The sequence below is a fragment of the Strongylocentrotus purpuratus genome, unplaced genomic scaffold, assembly GCF_000002235.5.
Source record: "Strongylocentrotus purpuratus isolate Spur 01 unplaced genomic scaffold, Spur_5.0 spur5_scaffold_7, whole genome shotgun sequence".
Lineage (NCBI taxonomy): Eukaryota > Metazoa > Echinodermata > Echinoidea > Camarodonta > Strongylocentrotidae > Strongylocentrotus > Strongylocentrotus purpuratus.
The window spans coordinates 33,728,905-33,744,842 of NW_022145613.1; the positions used below are offsets into that span (position 1 = coordinate 33,728,905).

The 15,938-nt window shown below is 36.5% G+C and overlaps 1 protein-coding gene across 2 annotated transcripts in view; it reads left to right on the top strand.

Moving 5' to 3' along the window:
• The first annotated feature begins 3,078 nt into the window (after positions 1 to 3,078).
• The window catches only part of LOC587668 (titin), a 174,881-nt gene continuing 162,021 nt past the window's right edge, over positions 3,079 to 15,938 (top strand). For both annotated transcript variants that reach the window (XM_030974183.1, XM_030974184.1), the window contains exons 1-3: positions 3,079 to 3,432; positions 5,727 to 5,888; positions 11,253 to 11,315. In XM_030974183.1, the coding sequence (XP_030830043.1) occupies positions 5,735 to 5,888; positions 11,253 to 11,315 (217 nt within the window). In that variant the 5' untranslated portion in view covers positions 3,079 to 3,432; positions 5,727 to 5,734. The remainder of the gene's footprint in view (positions 3,433 to 5,726; positions 5,889 to 11,252; positions 11,316 to 15,938) is intronic.

A 15,938-nucleotide genomic window follows, 5' to 3' on the forward strand; every position in this document is an offset into this window, starting at 1 on the left:
ATATAGCCTTTACAATGTTTCATTAATGGGATATATTTCGAATCAAATCAGAATGAGTGATATTATCGAATAAATAACAATACAAGTTTTGCATTTTCCTAAATAAACCGAGAACCTCGGACTATAGATGCACAGAATGATACATGGTGCCAGGCCGGATTGGAGGTGGCGCTTACTCACTCAGTGGATTTATCTTGCACCAAATTAGGCTGATTGATGTTATCAAACGACTAAACAATTTGTATTTTCCTAAATAAACCAAGTGATCTTCGGTCTATTAATGCACAGAATATTAATTACTAAACATGGTGCCTTGCTAGATGTAGGTATATTTTTGACAGGGCACTTTACAATGTATAACATGATTAACAGGATTTATCTTGAATCAAATAACATTCGTGGTGTTATCGGGGAAAAAAGGATGGGTTTGGTATCTTTAAAATACAAACGGAAACCTCTTTCAACGATACACCCAATGGTATTTAAAAATACTGGGTGTAAAAAAAACCTGACACTTTTGATCTGTAATAACTTTTTAATTGGTAGGCTTAGGTTTTACTTGCATATTTCGGAAATCCTGGTAGCTGGTACCCAAGGAGTGTAGATTTTGACTGGCAATAAATTGATGGCAGAACTTTTATTCACGTTTCCATTACTTTGAATTACCCTGTCGCTCATATAATTGGAATATTTTTTTTTTACCCCAATTTTACGGAATTATTTTGACAATGATTTATTCCTAATAGATCTAGATAATGGTATACATTCTCAGATTTTATTGAATAATAATTTGCCAGTGTTTGCTTTGCGTGACTACTAAAGAATGTGTATGCTACTATGCTTATAAACTAGGGGACCTACGCCCTTAAGTCATAAATGACAGTAATGAGGGTTAATGCCACACAAAAGGGCACTAATATGGCACATCGACACGGTTTTGATCCTGGGGCCTCACAGTTACGAGGCCATTGCTTTGCCACTGAACCATGACTGTACGCAGCGTGGGCTCGGATAGGGGGCAGTTCGCACAAATATAAAAAACAAAAACAAAGAAAATGCAATAAATTATCAATAATTCATTGCATTTTGACCCCAGTCCCCAACATAAAAAAATCCTCTGTAAGGCCATGCATTATGGCTCAAGGCATGGGCACACAAAATATTTGTTTATGATTGGCTAGAATGCATTACATTTGGAATAAAAGTAATTGAGAGTTTCAATTACTTTTATTTTTTTTTCTTCTCCGTTTCACGTTGAATTCAAAATAACAAACACACCAGCGAAACAAACAAGCGAAACAAACTATGATTAGTAGTAGAGCACATTTAGTGAGCACATTTTTTTTCCACGAAAAAATTAAAAATGTGCACCCCCTCCCCCTTGAGCGTCAGGGTGGGGGGGGGGGGGGTCCAACCCCCCCCCAAACGGTAAAAATCACGTGTTTTTACATGGTTTTTTTCTCAAGGGGGGGGGGGGGGGCAGGCCCCCCCCCCCCCCCCCCCCCCCCCCCCCCCCCCCCCCCCCCCCCCCCCCCCCCCCCCCCCCCCTGGATCCGCCACTGGTATATACATGTACATGTTCCAATGTCTAAAATAGGTATATTCTCACTTCGAGGTCTCCCTTTGTAGGTGCCCTTTTTTATCCAGCAAAACGTACGAGTAAATATTGCAGAAAATCTGTATTCTGTTGGTATCACCGTGATACCCACGGAATACAGAGTTTCCCTCGCATTACACCCCCTCCCTGGTCATGAAAATAAATCGCCGCCCCTAAATATAACTAATGAAAATTATTCATTTTTCACGCAGATAAGAAGGGAGAGTACACGACAACCCAGATACACGATTGACTTGCCAATGAACGGAGCTGGCGCTATTGCGTTAGTCCATTCAGAGCCATCTTTTGACTGTTCTGCTTTCTTTTTCGTTTAATTCTCTCGTGTTTTCATACGGAGGTACCGGTATGCATTTTTTCAGAGAAAAAAAAACACAATCCATATGACTGACGATCATATCGTATATTGTTCGTTTGGAGGTATTAGACTAATATCATTTGTTTTTATTTTTGAATCATTTTTCTGATATATTGAACATTTTAGTTTTGCTAATTAGGTTGATGAAGTAAACAAATATTTTTATTTTTATTTTTTACATTGATATATTATTACATCGTGCTGAATATCAAACTCACTGGAGAGCACTGTACACACTCATATGCTTATGGGATCACACAAAGATGTGTGAAAGTGAGTTAATCAGTCATTAATATTGATGTAAAAAATATGGGAACATTTATTTTCAATAATAAATTCGCCTGCATTGCTATTATATAACGGGATAGACCTTGGATGAGATCTCTAAATATCATCATGTGTACCTTTTGACAATACACTCGATATTTAATATCCAGCCGTGGAGGATATGGGGGGGGGGGTGGCTGGAGTTCGGTCGTAGGTCTCACACTCTCAATATTACTTCCTGATGTAAAGTACAAATGAAAAGTTTATTATAGTGATATATTTGAATACGCATTCTGTTTGAAGTTGTACCACGAATGTATTTAATACACATTCTTTATAAAAAGTGGTCAAATTAACCTAAACAAATAGATTTTGCAATACTGTAGACTTGAGTCGTCGTAAGAACATACAATTTAAATGACAAAATCAAAATGCGGTGTGGCTCAATGTGAACACGGATATTTGAGTGAAAGGAGAATTGTGAAAAAATATACACATGATCAACCGTTCCATGATTTACTTTATAATGTTATTTAAGTTTCTCGATAATAAACTATACACCCCTTACAAACAAAATTCAGAGAATGTATGCAAGAAAAACTGGTGGTTGAAAATGTCATTATTGGTGACATACTGAGAATGAAGAATATAATGAGATGGAAAACCTTTTAAAAATTCGGTTTTTCAAAATCACGGCCATGAGCACGCGCTCAATAATGAAGCCATGTACCGCCGTCGATTCCAATACCACGGACCACGCCCCTCTATTACCCCTACAAAACTTTTGACAACTCCTCATGTACATGTGTTCGCCGCATCAAGTCACCTCACTGTACAAAACAAACAGCGGTCGATTGAACACACACAAGAATACACACAGCGGGAGTTGGTGCTTTTATGCGCGGGCTAACCGAAAGTAGAGTCATACTCGAACAGTACTGCAGACGGCAATAGCGATCGCGAACAAGTACATGTACGAGCGATCACCACCAATTTGAGGACTATATTTTGACATCAATCGAAAAACTTGTCTGAATGTCAACAAGTTCCAGTTAATTTTGAACATTCAGCAGGGGTAGAGGAGATATTTGCTTTAATTTGGGATTAAAGCAGAAACTTAAGACTGTGTTTAGACCCGAAAAGATGATATCGAGAAGAGGACAGGGAGAGGCCGAGAAGTTTTAGTCAACAGGTTGGTCTGGACTTGCGTCCAAATTAGTCACTCATTTCAGAATTTATGTGTCTTGGAATGGCTCTTGAAAGTTTAGCATTAATAAGATAAATGAAAATTTATCGTAAATGTGTTAAACTATTACGCTTGCACGATCTACCCTTTTATTTCTTCAATTCTGAAGTTGTACAGTTACGATACTAGTAAAGTGTTGTTCTAGCTCGAGCTTGTTTTGTGCCTGTACAGTCGGGTTGGGATCAATGTGTTTAGAGCCTGTGCACTCAAGCGTTTTGAGCCAATATAAATGGAGTCGTCTGCTATCAAACATTGTTTGAGAGATAAAAAGGAACATGGTTGTAAAGAAATAATTACCAGGCAAATGCATCGGGAGTATATACAATACTACATGTGTAACCAGAGAATTGTCTAATTTTATTGTTATTTAGTTTAGGTCTAATTATAAATGGTGTTAAATGGGCTTAATTGGGCAGTGGTAGTTGGAATCTACCCCTACTGTGCAGTGATATGGTTAGTTTAGTTGTTTTCATTATTTAGTATTCACCTGAGGTGGACTGTACGTTGAACTGGAAGAAGGATAATAAGAGGAAGGAGAAGAAGAAGAAGAAGAAAAAGAAGGAGGTGGAGGAGGAGGAGGAGGAGGAGGAGGAGGAGGAGGAGGAGGCGAAGCTTGTTTCAAATCTTCATGTTATTTTCTTGTTATTCTTACTGTATTGTGATAAATAATACCTTCAAATTAACAATACATGTACATCAATCTTGTAAAATGTTAGAAAAGACACATTTGACAGACTGAGGCATGACGGATGTTTATTTTATAGTATTCAGCAAAAAAAAACAAAAAAAAGGGGGAAAAAAAAGGAAAATGCATAAGAAAAAGCTGTCAATATCCTTAGCCCAGAAGCTACATGTACCCTACTCCAGTTTCCTTACAAGCTGGAAATTCTAGACCAATTCAATAAAAAAAAAAAAAAAATTCTGCCAAATTGATCCTGATATTTCTTTAATCCTCTTATCAAATACCTTGTCTTAATTCTGATAAGAAAACAAAAAGATTGTCACATTATTTATCTTCACTCACTAAGAATGTACCATGCATGCTTCTTCTTTAGAGGGTGCATTCAGACCATGGACATACTACTGACATATAGTAGGTCCATGTTCATACGTGTACCAAACTATGTATAATAGTAATTAACTATGAAAATATGTATAATTCACTACTACAACATGAAATCAAATTCTTTTTTTTTTAAATTTTGAAGTAAATATACACACAATGACTGTAGGTGAAATTTTAGCCTCTGATCAATTTCAATATTGTAACTCACTCATTGGCATTGATATCGCGTAAATCAGAGCACATAACTCCAATATTGAACTCACTACATTGGCTTAAAATTCACCACCGCATATCCTTCAAAATTCTTCTCCTGTGCTACAAAGCTATCAATGGCTTAGCCCCCTCTTACCTTTCCGATCTCATATCCTTACGTTCCCGTACGTCGTCACGAACACTTCGTTCATCTTCCACATTACTGTTAACACCTGGACCCCGCACTAACACCCGGTATGGTGACCGCGCCTTTTCAGTTATTGCCCCCGCTCTCTGGAACAAACTGCCCGCCTTTATTCACTGCGCCCCCTCTGTATCTCAATTCAAATCTCTACTCAAAACCTATCTTTTCAAATTGTAAATTGCAGTTGTGCGTCGGTCAATTGAGGTGCGCACCATATTTGTCTTTATTTAGTTGATTGCCACTGTTTTTCTTACCTTATCTATGTTACTTTTGTATTTTTGCTTTTTCTTCTAATTTAATTCTACGGGTTATAGTCTTCTCTTAATCAGAACACTGTGCGCTTAGAAACATCAGTATTAAGCGCCTAATAAATGTTATGTATTATTATTATTATTATTATTATTATTATTATATTTTAATATTTGTTAATGCTTATTCCCTCTTATATCTTTGAAAGTGGATGCAATGTTGTTAAAATTAAAGAGAAAATAAATGTTATACTGTATGTACTTGTATGTTGCAGACATTCAATAAAAGTTAGACTTTGTACAGTGTAGAGAATTTCCTCCCAATGGATGTTTTAAACCATGTCAAAAGAAGCATTGCTACAGTATACATGTATGTCAAAGGGATTATATGCAAAGTGGGAACATGCCTATAGACCACTCCTTTACCATTGATTTGTGTATTAAAGGGATTGCTTCTGTGTACTATCTTCCAATTAGCTTCATTAACAGACATTTGATGAGTTCTTCATTTCTCTGTCTAACCTTTCAGAGAACAAGATGGCAAGTCGTCGGTCTCGTGGAGACCGCTACTCGTCTAGCGTCAGTGCCATGTCGGGCGTTTCGTCTAACGGATCGGCCGGCACCTTGGATTACTCTTTGAACCTCGCTAGCTCACTCTCTCCTGGAAGTAGCATATCATTCCTCGGCAAAAGTAAGTTTTAGACAAAATGGAGGACCATTTATGTAAACTGTAAATTTTGATTAAAAAGTGCATTGGAGTGTTTGCTGTCATAATGTCCCAACGCCATTCAGGTATATGCAAATGAATGGAAGCCAATGTGGCAATGTGCATAGATCAAACATTATGTCTGTCCGACTCTGAAGATTTAAGTCAAGTACTGTTTTTAAATGTTTTTTTTTTTATAAAATCTTAGATCTATAATTCTGTGTATTACTTGCCATCTAAACTTACCTTACTTTCAACAGTGAGGAAGCTGTTTTGACAGCTTTTTAGAAAGGACTTTGACATTGTTTTGTAACTTTTCCTGTACTTTTGGAAGCAAAATGAATTAAACTTTTGCTCGTTTCATGAGATGGAGGTTGGGTTTGATGGTGACTTGCAGTCTGTAAGGTGCTATTATCCAGCATGCCTAAGGGAAACCAAATGTGCCAGTATAAAAGTAGACACATCTAAATTTGTGTTTTTTAAACCTAAAGGCAGGGCCTACATGTACATGTATATCTGAGGTTCTCAACATGCATGATTATAAAGTAACAAAATAAACAAAATTTCCATTTCCTCTGAATTTCATGGACAAACCTTTTCATCAAAGGAAATTATTATACCAATTGTGTTAGTTCTAGGTACATGTAGTATGTAAGAAATTTTATTTTCAGGTGCAAAAGTACATCTCGATAGGGCTACAGGTATATAAGAAACTTCAAAGAACAAAATGACACTCAAAAAATATTTACACATGTTAGAAATAAACTGAAATGTTTTATGTGCTTTAACCTTAAAATTGAGGTATATAGATTGTGATACAATAAGACAGGCCCATGAAAAGATTGCTTGGTCAGTAAAACTCAGCTGGGGCTATGCCAGGCAAGGCTTGTGTTGCATGGAATTAAGATAAATCTGCACAAAATTTGAATATTTGTAAAATGATTCATTACAGTGGAGTATTTCTATGTCTTTGCCTTTGTAGTAAGCATGTATTTATTCCATGTTGTTTAGGTGTGGTTATTATCAGGAGAACTCTGTCACTCATTAACTTAGTGAGTTGTTTGTATTTAATCTCCTACCTTATCCCAGATTTAGTCCTGTTCGTGTATAGGCCTATATCTAGGCATGTTGTGGATCCCTGCAAGTATGCAAACATGACTCAATATATGATGCATGCTTGATTGAGAGACTCAAGTGGTTCATTACAATTATATGCCAAGCATTGTACAAGTACATGAACAAGCATTTATCACAATAGAAATTGTGAAAGGTTATAAAAAAAATTATTTTGATTTTTTTTCACCTAATATCAAATGTAAGAGTTCCACATAAGATACTATTGATGCTGTATTACGTATATTGTGTATATGTAATGTTCATATTCAGGTCTACTGTAGAATTTTTTAAGCATTTAAATTCCTGGAGAGAACAATAACTCTAATACTAATTCAAATAATGATTGCAATACACATGTTAGAAGAACAATGATGGTGAATTGTGAGCCTACAACTTTTGAAAAATCTCTGTAGCCACCATGTAGGGCAGGGTTGAACTTGATATGCCTGTTGCTGTGTGCAGTGTGCATATCTATAACTCAAAGAGATTCCATCCTTTAAATTTGAATCATCCCATGGATTGAGGTCCATTTACCCTACTACTGCTCCTGACATTTCACTGCATACTGACTGTTTATTATTAGGTAGCTTTGTAGGTCTGAAATAATTATTTATAAGGTATGTTTCTTTGAAGCAAACAGTAGTTCATGTGGGATACAACTGATGCTTACAGATATCGTCCTTGTTTTCACGAAGTGACGGTAGTGAGGAAAATCGTCACGCAAAGTGAATGCAATTTTTTTTCACTACCGTCACTTCGTGAAAACAGCGACGATATGATGCAAGGTAATTAGAGGAAAGAATTAGGCTTAGCTAAGAAATACGTTCAGAGTTACAGAAAGTTGAAGGGCTAAAAGCAGACAATGAAAATGGATGGTTGAGGACTTATAGAATGACTGGCAGGAGTGATAGATGATAGGATTGAGAGGAAGAGTTAGAGTTCAACAGAGAATGCAAGAGACCGAAAAAGAGAGACAGAGAGAGAGAGGGAGAGGGAGGGGGTAGAAGAGGGGATGGAGAAAATGGGAGAAGGAGAGAGAGAGGGGGGAAGGATGGAGAATATGGGAGAGAGAGAGGGAGAGGGGGGGGGGGGTGGAGAAAATGGGAAAGAGAGAGAGAGATAAAGATGAACTGGGAGAGAGAAATATCCAGACGATGCACATGCAATGAGATTGGATCCTTCCTATCATATGAAGATGTAAACGAACTGGAAGTAAGACTATACAGTTTACATGAACTGTACATAATACTTGTCATGTCGACATCTCCCTATCTCTCATCCTACATCATCCGTCCGCATCTTATCACCTTACACAAGAAAGCATCTCTACGGGCTCATCATCATCATCATCGTCTGGACCGCCCGCTGTTAACCGAGACCGTCTGTGTCTCCATTTCAGTGCCATCTTCTTCTCGTAGTTCCATCTTGATTGCAGTTGTTGGCGCTTGGTTTTCTTGGAGGTCCTGCTGTCACAGGAAGACAGGCGTTTTGGGAATAAGAGTGTTTTGTCTTGGGGATGAGGTGTCCGACGCCTTTCTGCTTTCTCTCTGTACTTGACCCCCTGGAGTTAAATGAGCAGTTGATTACAGCCAGTGCCTGTTTCTTCACCGAGGAACCCTGGACTTGGAGGATGAAATCAATATCTGTTTCCCCACCATGTTCTTCTTTGATTTCTTTCTTTCTGGAATTTCCCTGCTGAGGGATTAATCTTGCTATTAATGATTTGGTTTATCTCAGTGTTTCTGTCCATCCATATCCAGTCCATCGGGTTTCCAGCATAGAGGAATGATAACTTACTAATGGACTAGATCACCTTGAGGTGGTGTAGTAATTGACTGATCACTGAGATGGTGACAAATCAATGTCATAAATCATAGCAATTACTTCTAGACACTTTGCTTCATGTGTACTTTGGCTATTAAAGCTGTGTCCCATCTCTCCTATTTCATTATCTTCTTTATCTCATCCCACCCTTTAAGTAACCCAGAAGATGGAAACTTAAACTGGATATGAAATGTTGTCAAACTTTAACATAATGTTATCTTTCAGTTTGTCAAGTGTACATGTATTACAATGGAAATAACAGACCGGTATGAGCTGTCCATACTGAACATTCATTGGTGGAATGTGCAAGGGCAACTTTAAACTGTATTGATTAACTCAGAAATCTTCCAAGGCCCTTCATTGAGGAGGATAAGGGAGAGGAGAAATGGCGATGTATGGCTGGTCTAGATCAACATCACAATGTCTTGGCATGAAGCTCCCAGGTATTATTCTCTACACATGAGATTTTCTGAAATATATTGACTTGAGTGATTAAAATATTTCATTCTATCTGTCATAGCCCAAATGAATGAGTACATTTACATTTCAATTTCATTTTCACTTCACTTAACTATGTGTACCTCTATCATTTTACTTTGTTGTGGTTTTAACAAATAAAAAGTTTTAAGTTCATCTATAATACGATAGGACAAATTTAATACTATAATTTGTTGTCAATGCATTACAATAAATTTGCAGAGCTACATTGACTACATGTAATGACTGATGGCAGCCGAAATACTTGTGTTGCTGTGTAAAAGATTATCAGAGTGTTTTAAAATCTGATATGAAACACCTTTCTTTCTCTTTCTGACATAGAGTTCGTAAACATGACTTTGTGATGTCAATTTATGTTTTGAAAAACAGTAGCTGGATATGAACCCACTTTGCTAAATTTATCTGTTAAACTTTAAAGATGTTTTGTTGTTGTTAAATACAAATTCCTGTTCACCTGTGCATGCATATTGAATTGATAGAATGTGGGTCAAAGGAGGATATTCAATTGTAATGTGTAATTTGTAATTCCTCAAACAATCGTGAGAACCAACAAAGTTAAACTGTCCCAAGTTGTGTCAAGTAAAAACAACAATGAAAATATTGAAATAGGAAATGTGATAAATCAGCATGTACGCATTTGTACAGGAGAGGAAATAATATGCCACTATGTTTAGCTACCAGTGTCAGAGCAAACCTGTTAAGATGAATTGTTTGAACAGTAATTGTTACATTGAAAATTGATTAATGATAAACTTTCTTTTAGTCTTTTCTTTTTGTGTACAATGAACATTTTTGCTCATTTTTGGTAAGTTCAACCTTCAACAGCTGCATCCAAATTATTTAAGATGACTTCTACTTTTTGCTGGAAATTTGAACTATATTATTTGAAAAAAAAGAAGGAGATGGGATGCATCTTATACTTTGTTGTGCACAAATTCAAGCACTAAAGATTCGGTGCATTATCAAATCTATCAGTAAGAAACTGAAATTAAAATGTTAAATATTAGAATATATTCAAGTCTATAATGATGCTCACTCAGATCTACTTTCATTATGTACTTGTACATGTATTTCTTGACTACTTCAGATTCTAAAACGCCCCAACTCAATTAGCATACCAAGTTTGTCCTGCCTGTATGTGCTAATGGAATGCCAAGCACATAACAGTCTATACCTTGAGCAATGAACTCAGATTAGGCCTGGGCTGGGATGCGCTGCTGCGTGTCTGGATATAAAATTCTCCAATCCTCGTTCATCTTCTTGACATTTCAGATGTGAGATTTTTAAATGGGCCGATCGTGTCTCTTGGGTCTGCAGACAAGTGCATGGTCTTGTTAGGACCATAATTTGAATTGATGGTGGATGTTCCTTGGTAGCTATGTTATGAGGCCCAATGTGGGGCAATGGTTATAATAGATTTTTAATAGTCACTGAGTTGTCTTGATAGGTGAAGTTGTAAAAGAAAATGACATAAAAATTAAATAATCAATCCCACGATTTCATATATACTGTATTAATCCAATCAAAATGGTACGGCAGATTGGTAAAACACTTTATAGTATTGGAAATGTTGTCATGTAATTGGAATTAAAAAAAAAAAATTCTCTGTGAATATGTCAGGTTTGTTGCACGTCCCCCCCCCCCCCCAATGCTTATTTGGTAGTCAACAATCTTGTAGGAGGCCTGCATATAGTGTAAAGTTATTTTAGAACTGAATTGATTTTAAAATTAAGAGATAAATGTGTTTTTCCACTCCAGCCTATAATAAACCCAGCTATTGTACTTGAAGCATAAGAATTTAAAAAACTGATATGTTTACTTTTGGTACCCTCTGACGTGAGTTGTGTATGTGAAGATGTCATTCTAATCTGTATGAATCGGTTTTTATATTTCCTCTCTCTCAATTTTCAGCTCCAGTGATGCAAGCTGCAGAGATCAAAGACTTGTTGAAGTCAAGGCTAGCATATTTGTCAGGTAAGACGCACTGGTGACCCGATTAAAGTTTGTCAGAAGTGTATCAGACAGGCAGATACGTGGGCAGATGTTTGTGAAAAAAAAATGACAGTTTATGATGTAGTCAGCTATGGAAAACTTTTTGTTTTGGGTGCCAAATAAATGACAAATGTATTAAGATCGGTATTGTGCTATTCATAGGATTGCTGCGTAATCCACTCACTCAAAAGAGGAGGAGGGGCCACAGGTGTGATAAAATGCTGGATGGGTTTTGTAAAATGGAAAATGCTGCTCAACCCTTTGCAAGGTTGACTTGGTCCTATTTAGGAATAAAATTCATGATGTATTGTGGTACTGTGCTAATCGATTTATAACAAATAAGGGAAGGATGAGAAGGGATAGGACATCCTAGCAGACCATCTGCCCACGAGACCAAAACTGTCTCTTAAATCCTCAGAAAATATGTTAGAATGTCTGAAGAAAAAAAACATGTTGGTTTCTTGAGCTGCCTGTCTGTCTATGGGACATCAGTCTTGTGAACAGTCAGACCAGGAAGATGGGAGGAAAAACTTTTCAGGGGGCTTGCGAAACAACCTTGGTCTTGTAGACATATCATACATGTACTAAACTTCATAGTAATGGGTTATGATACCGTTTGTTCAGAGCCGAGAAGGTCTTTAATTCTGTGTCAATGCCTTTTAGAGACCCTATCATCCGTTCGGAGCCAGAAGGATATTAACTCCTATTTGATAAAAAGAACCAACTTCCTTTGGCTCTCAGCAGAAGATTTTTACAGCCGACATGAACAGTTACTTTGAAGTTTGAACTGAAAATCTGATAGGTATCATCATCTTCCCTCACTCCTACCTATACTTGCTCTTGAGAGACCATACATCACTTGTATATTTACTCAGGTGTGACACATCACTCAGAATGAAAACAGGTCTAGCGCTCAAGTGTATACTTTGTATGTTTTAACGGAGGTGCAGCAAATCAAAGCTGGAAGTAATTCCAGTTGTTGGGAGATGAGGTGATCTTGTGTAAATGTGAGCCCTTTTATACCTTCCCAGTTCACACAAAGACTACATTTGTCCATGGTTCACTGTACACTGAATAAATTTGATATTCATACATGATCTTACAAATAAGGGATTTTATTGATTACTGTACAGATGATTTTATCATGGAAATTGAGTTAAATGCATTCAAGGTGTGTTATTTTATTGCTTCTATCCTAACCAACAAAGTTACAGGTACAATGAATGTGAACTTGCTTAGGGCTTTCATCAAGGGTGCACTGTACTAGGGTAATGGTTGCAATTAGATTTTACATTACCGGTAGGTTAGGGTTTGAATTATCATTTCACACTTTAGTCATTAGTGTAGTGTTTGGTCCAGGGTTAAAGGAAGGAATATTGCTAGCAGTAGTGTAGGACTTTGACCAATTGAGGAGTAATTTGTCAGAGCATATGATGTAGAATTAAAAGACATCATGTTATCAGCTGCCTCTTTCTCAAGGTGAAGTGTACATGGTTAAACAAAAGAAGATGTACACACAGATTGTAAGAGATTACATATAGTTATTACATATTGTTTTGCTACATGTAGTCTGCTTGTGAGTGGGTGTTTTATGAGTAACCTGACATATGATGTCTTCTGGAATGTATGCGTAGGTTCACTTCAGGGCTGGATTCATTGCAAGAGTGCATGCGTGGGTACAGCCAAGAGAGTTCTTAAACTTTGAAAGGATCCCTATTTTCAATAATTATTTGTTGACACTAAAATAAAATATGAGTCAGGCTTAGAAATACTTCAAGTAACAACCAAGCATACATGTATGGAATTTTATTTCCTCTGCCATACAAGATCTACAAAATACAAGTTGATGTCTGCTTATTTTTTCTTTTTTCTTCATGTAATACTAGCCAGTGTACATTCACATGGACACTGTATGGACATTATTACTTGTACTTGTATTTTAGAATATCTATTACAATTCACTGATTGTACATACATGTATGTTAATATATACTGTAGGTTTACATGTGGGATAATTAATTCTCCTTCCTTATCACATAACTGTCCCCAGTTTAGTTTTACTCATAGCTTTGTCAACAAAAGCCCTCTAAATCTGTTAAAAAGGGGGATTTGGTGAACAATAGCACAGCAAGAGTGTACATGGGACATGCATACCCTGAGCACTCTTTTGTTATGACGAGGACCCTACTCAAATAGCCTTAATCCTTTGTAATCTGGCCATATAAAGCAAGGCATTAACAATCACAGCTCAAGAAATAATAAGTAAGAGTGTAGGAAGGGGGGGGGGGGGGGAGGGTACGTTGACCCTCAAAGTCTGAATGACAAAAGAAAGAGCTTTGACGGTTTGACCTCAAGTTATATTGGAAGAAAGAAAGTGCTCTTTCTTCTCAGGTGTAAATTGTATTGTAGTGAGCACATGTTTCATGGCATGCTTGAAGAACCAACTACTATTTGTGTAACTTTCAACCTGCATTTCAATTTTGTTTTGGTTATTGTAACTCTCAGATTATTATGTTTCAAAAGAAAAATAAACCCACTAGATATTGAGAATTCCTAAAATAAAAAAAATTGAAGTCTACTATAATAATTTCCCCAAGTTTCTCCAGCTTATTTTGCACTTATTCTATCATAATCGGAATTAAGGACATTCTTAGGGAATTCTAAAGAATGTAACCTGTTACAGTGTAAGTCAAATGTTTATTTTCTTCTTTTAAAGTTTGTCTTCCATCCACATAGAGAATTACATGTATGTCATAAAATTGGTATAATTTTCTACTGATTTTATTCATAAATTTTGTTTGTCCTTTGCATTTCTTTTCTTGGTTATAATGCCCTTGGTGTTTAGGACTTATCATATGAGGTTTATTTTCAAATGCAAAAAGAAAATAAGAATAGAATAAAGACATTTCCTCCCAAACTAAATGAAAGAGTTAGAGGGTTAATAAAAAAAGTAGAATGAAAACAGACCAAATTGTCTCATAAAATACATTTTTTGAATGTGGAAATATATTGCTAAATCCTTAAGAAACATGTGTGTTGAATGCTCCTGACCTGAGCCTTGACTTATGCATTTAGAGCCCTGATATTTTCTTCTGTATGCAAACTCTGTACCAACATAATGTACTTCAATCTTTCATCCAATTTTATTCAAAAACTTGTTTATTTCTGTCATTGTTGATGAAGGCACGCCGTCCCATTGAATAGGAAGATAATGACATTCTTTTTGACAAAGGGTCTAGAGGTCATACTTTAGTCTCTTTCAATTCCGATTTTTGAATAGACTGGTATCAACAACAGTTCTGTCATGGATTGAACTTCTCTAGATGAAACGCTCTATAGGGCTAGGAAACAGTTCTAGGCCTGCCATCTGAAGAGAGACAGAAGGCTGTTAGCTCTATGTGTGTGTATGACTTAATGCCCTTCTGGCTCTGGCCAGGTGATCATTTTCATAAAGTTCAAACTGACATTAGAATTATTATTATCATTTTACCTAAAGAATTGCAGTCTAGCTCAAATTAATGGGTGCTCAGGCTACTGTGTGTCTGGAGCTACTGAAATAGCCATCATGGTCCTCCGTCTTTCCCAGTCTTCATCTTCTTTTGGACTAAGTTTTTGATGGATTTGCAGAGCCTGTTGAGGCGACAAAAAACAAGAATAGAAAACAATTTAGATCTAAAGTACCAAAATAGCCCTAAGAGTATAGTTACATTGCCCTTAAAGGTAAAGACCAGTTATGGTCATGCGATTGCATTGTGAAAGAAACGTTGTGGAATCGATCAGAAAAGGTTAATCATCTAGCATCTAGCATTTGCAAGGTTCTGGAATCATCAAAATGATAAGAAATTTGGCCCATTCTTCGTTAAGTTACAAGCACTATACACAGAAAGATGTATATGGGACTACCCTATATCTCCCACAGACCATGAGAGAAACAAATTTACCAAATATATGAATTAGTAGGCGGTTCCCCGGCAAATTTTTTATCATCATGTATTAGTCAAAACATATTCTTTCACATGATTGGTAATGAGAGCTTACATTTCATTTTTTGAAATTGGGGCGTTTCCAATACTGGTCTTTACCTTTAATATTTTGACGCAAACCCCCCTGGTTTATAGCACACTTTTACATCACGATGCCCCAACCCTTCTCAAATGGCAGCTTATAACTCCCCAAAGAAAAAAAGATTGTATTACCTGAATAAGCCACGTTTTTCTTGTCTCTTTGGTCTGGTTGTCATCACAACCGATCTCTTTTTTTCTGTGATCTATGTGATCTATTATGATCTCTTTAGTCTCTCTCTAGTGAAGTTATAACTCGTCTGAAAGAAAAGGGTTTTAAACTCTTCACCCTGTGTTTTGTTTGCCATATACAAAAGAAGTCAGTGAGTTGAGAAGTTTAAAAGGTTACATTTTAAAAGAACTTCCTAAAGGATTTTAAAAGGAAAAAAAAAAGTCAAAATGCCAAAATGCAAAACATAATGGCAATAACATGATGAAAATTGCAATGCTTAGAATCGAAAGTCTGAACAACATATATTAATATTTTAAATATTATTTATCAGTTATGAGGTTAGCAAGAAGAGATTGAACTTATGAACTTTTG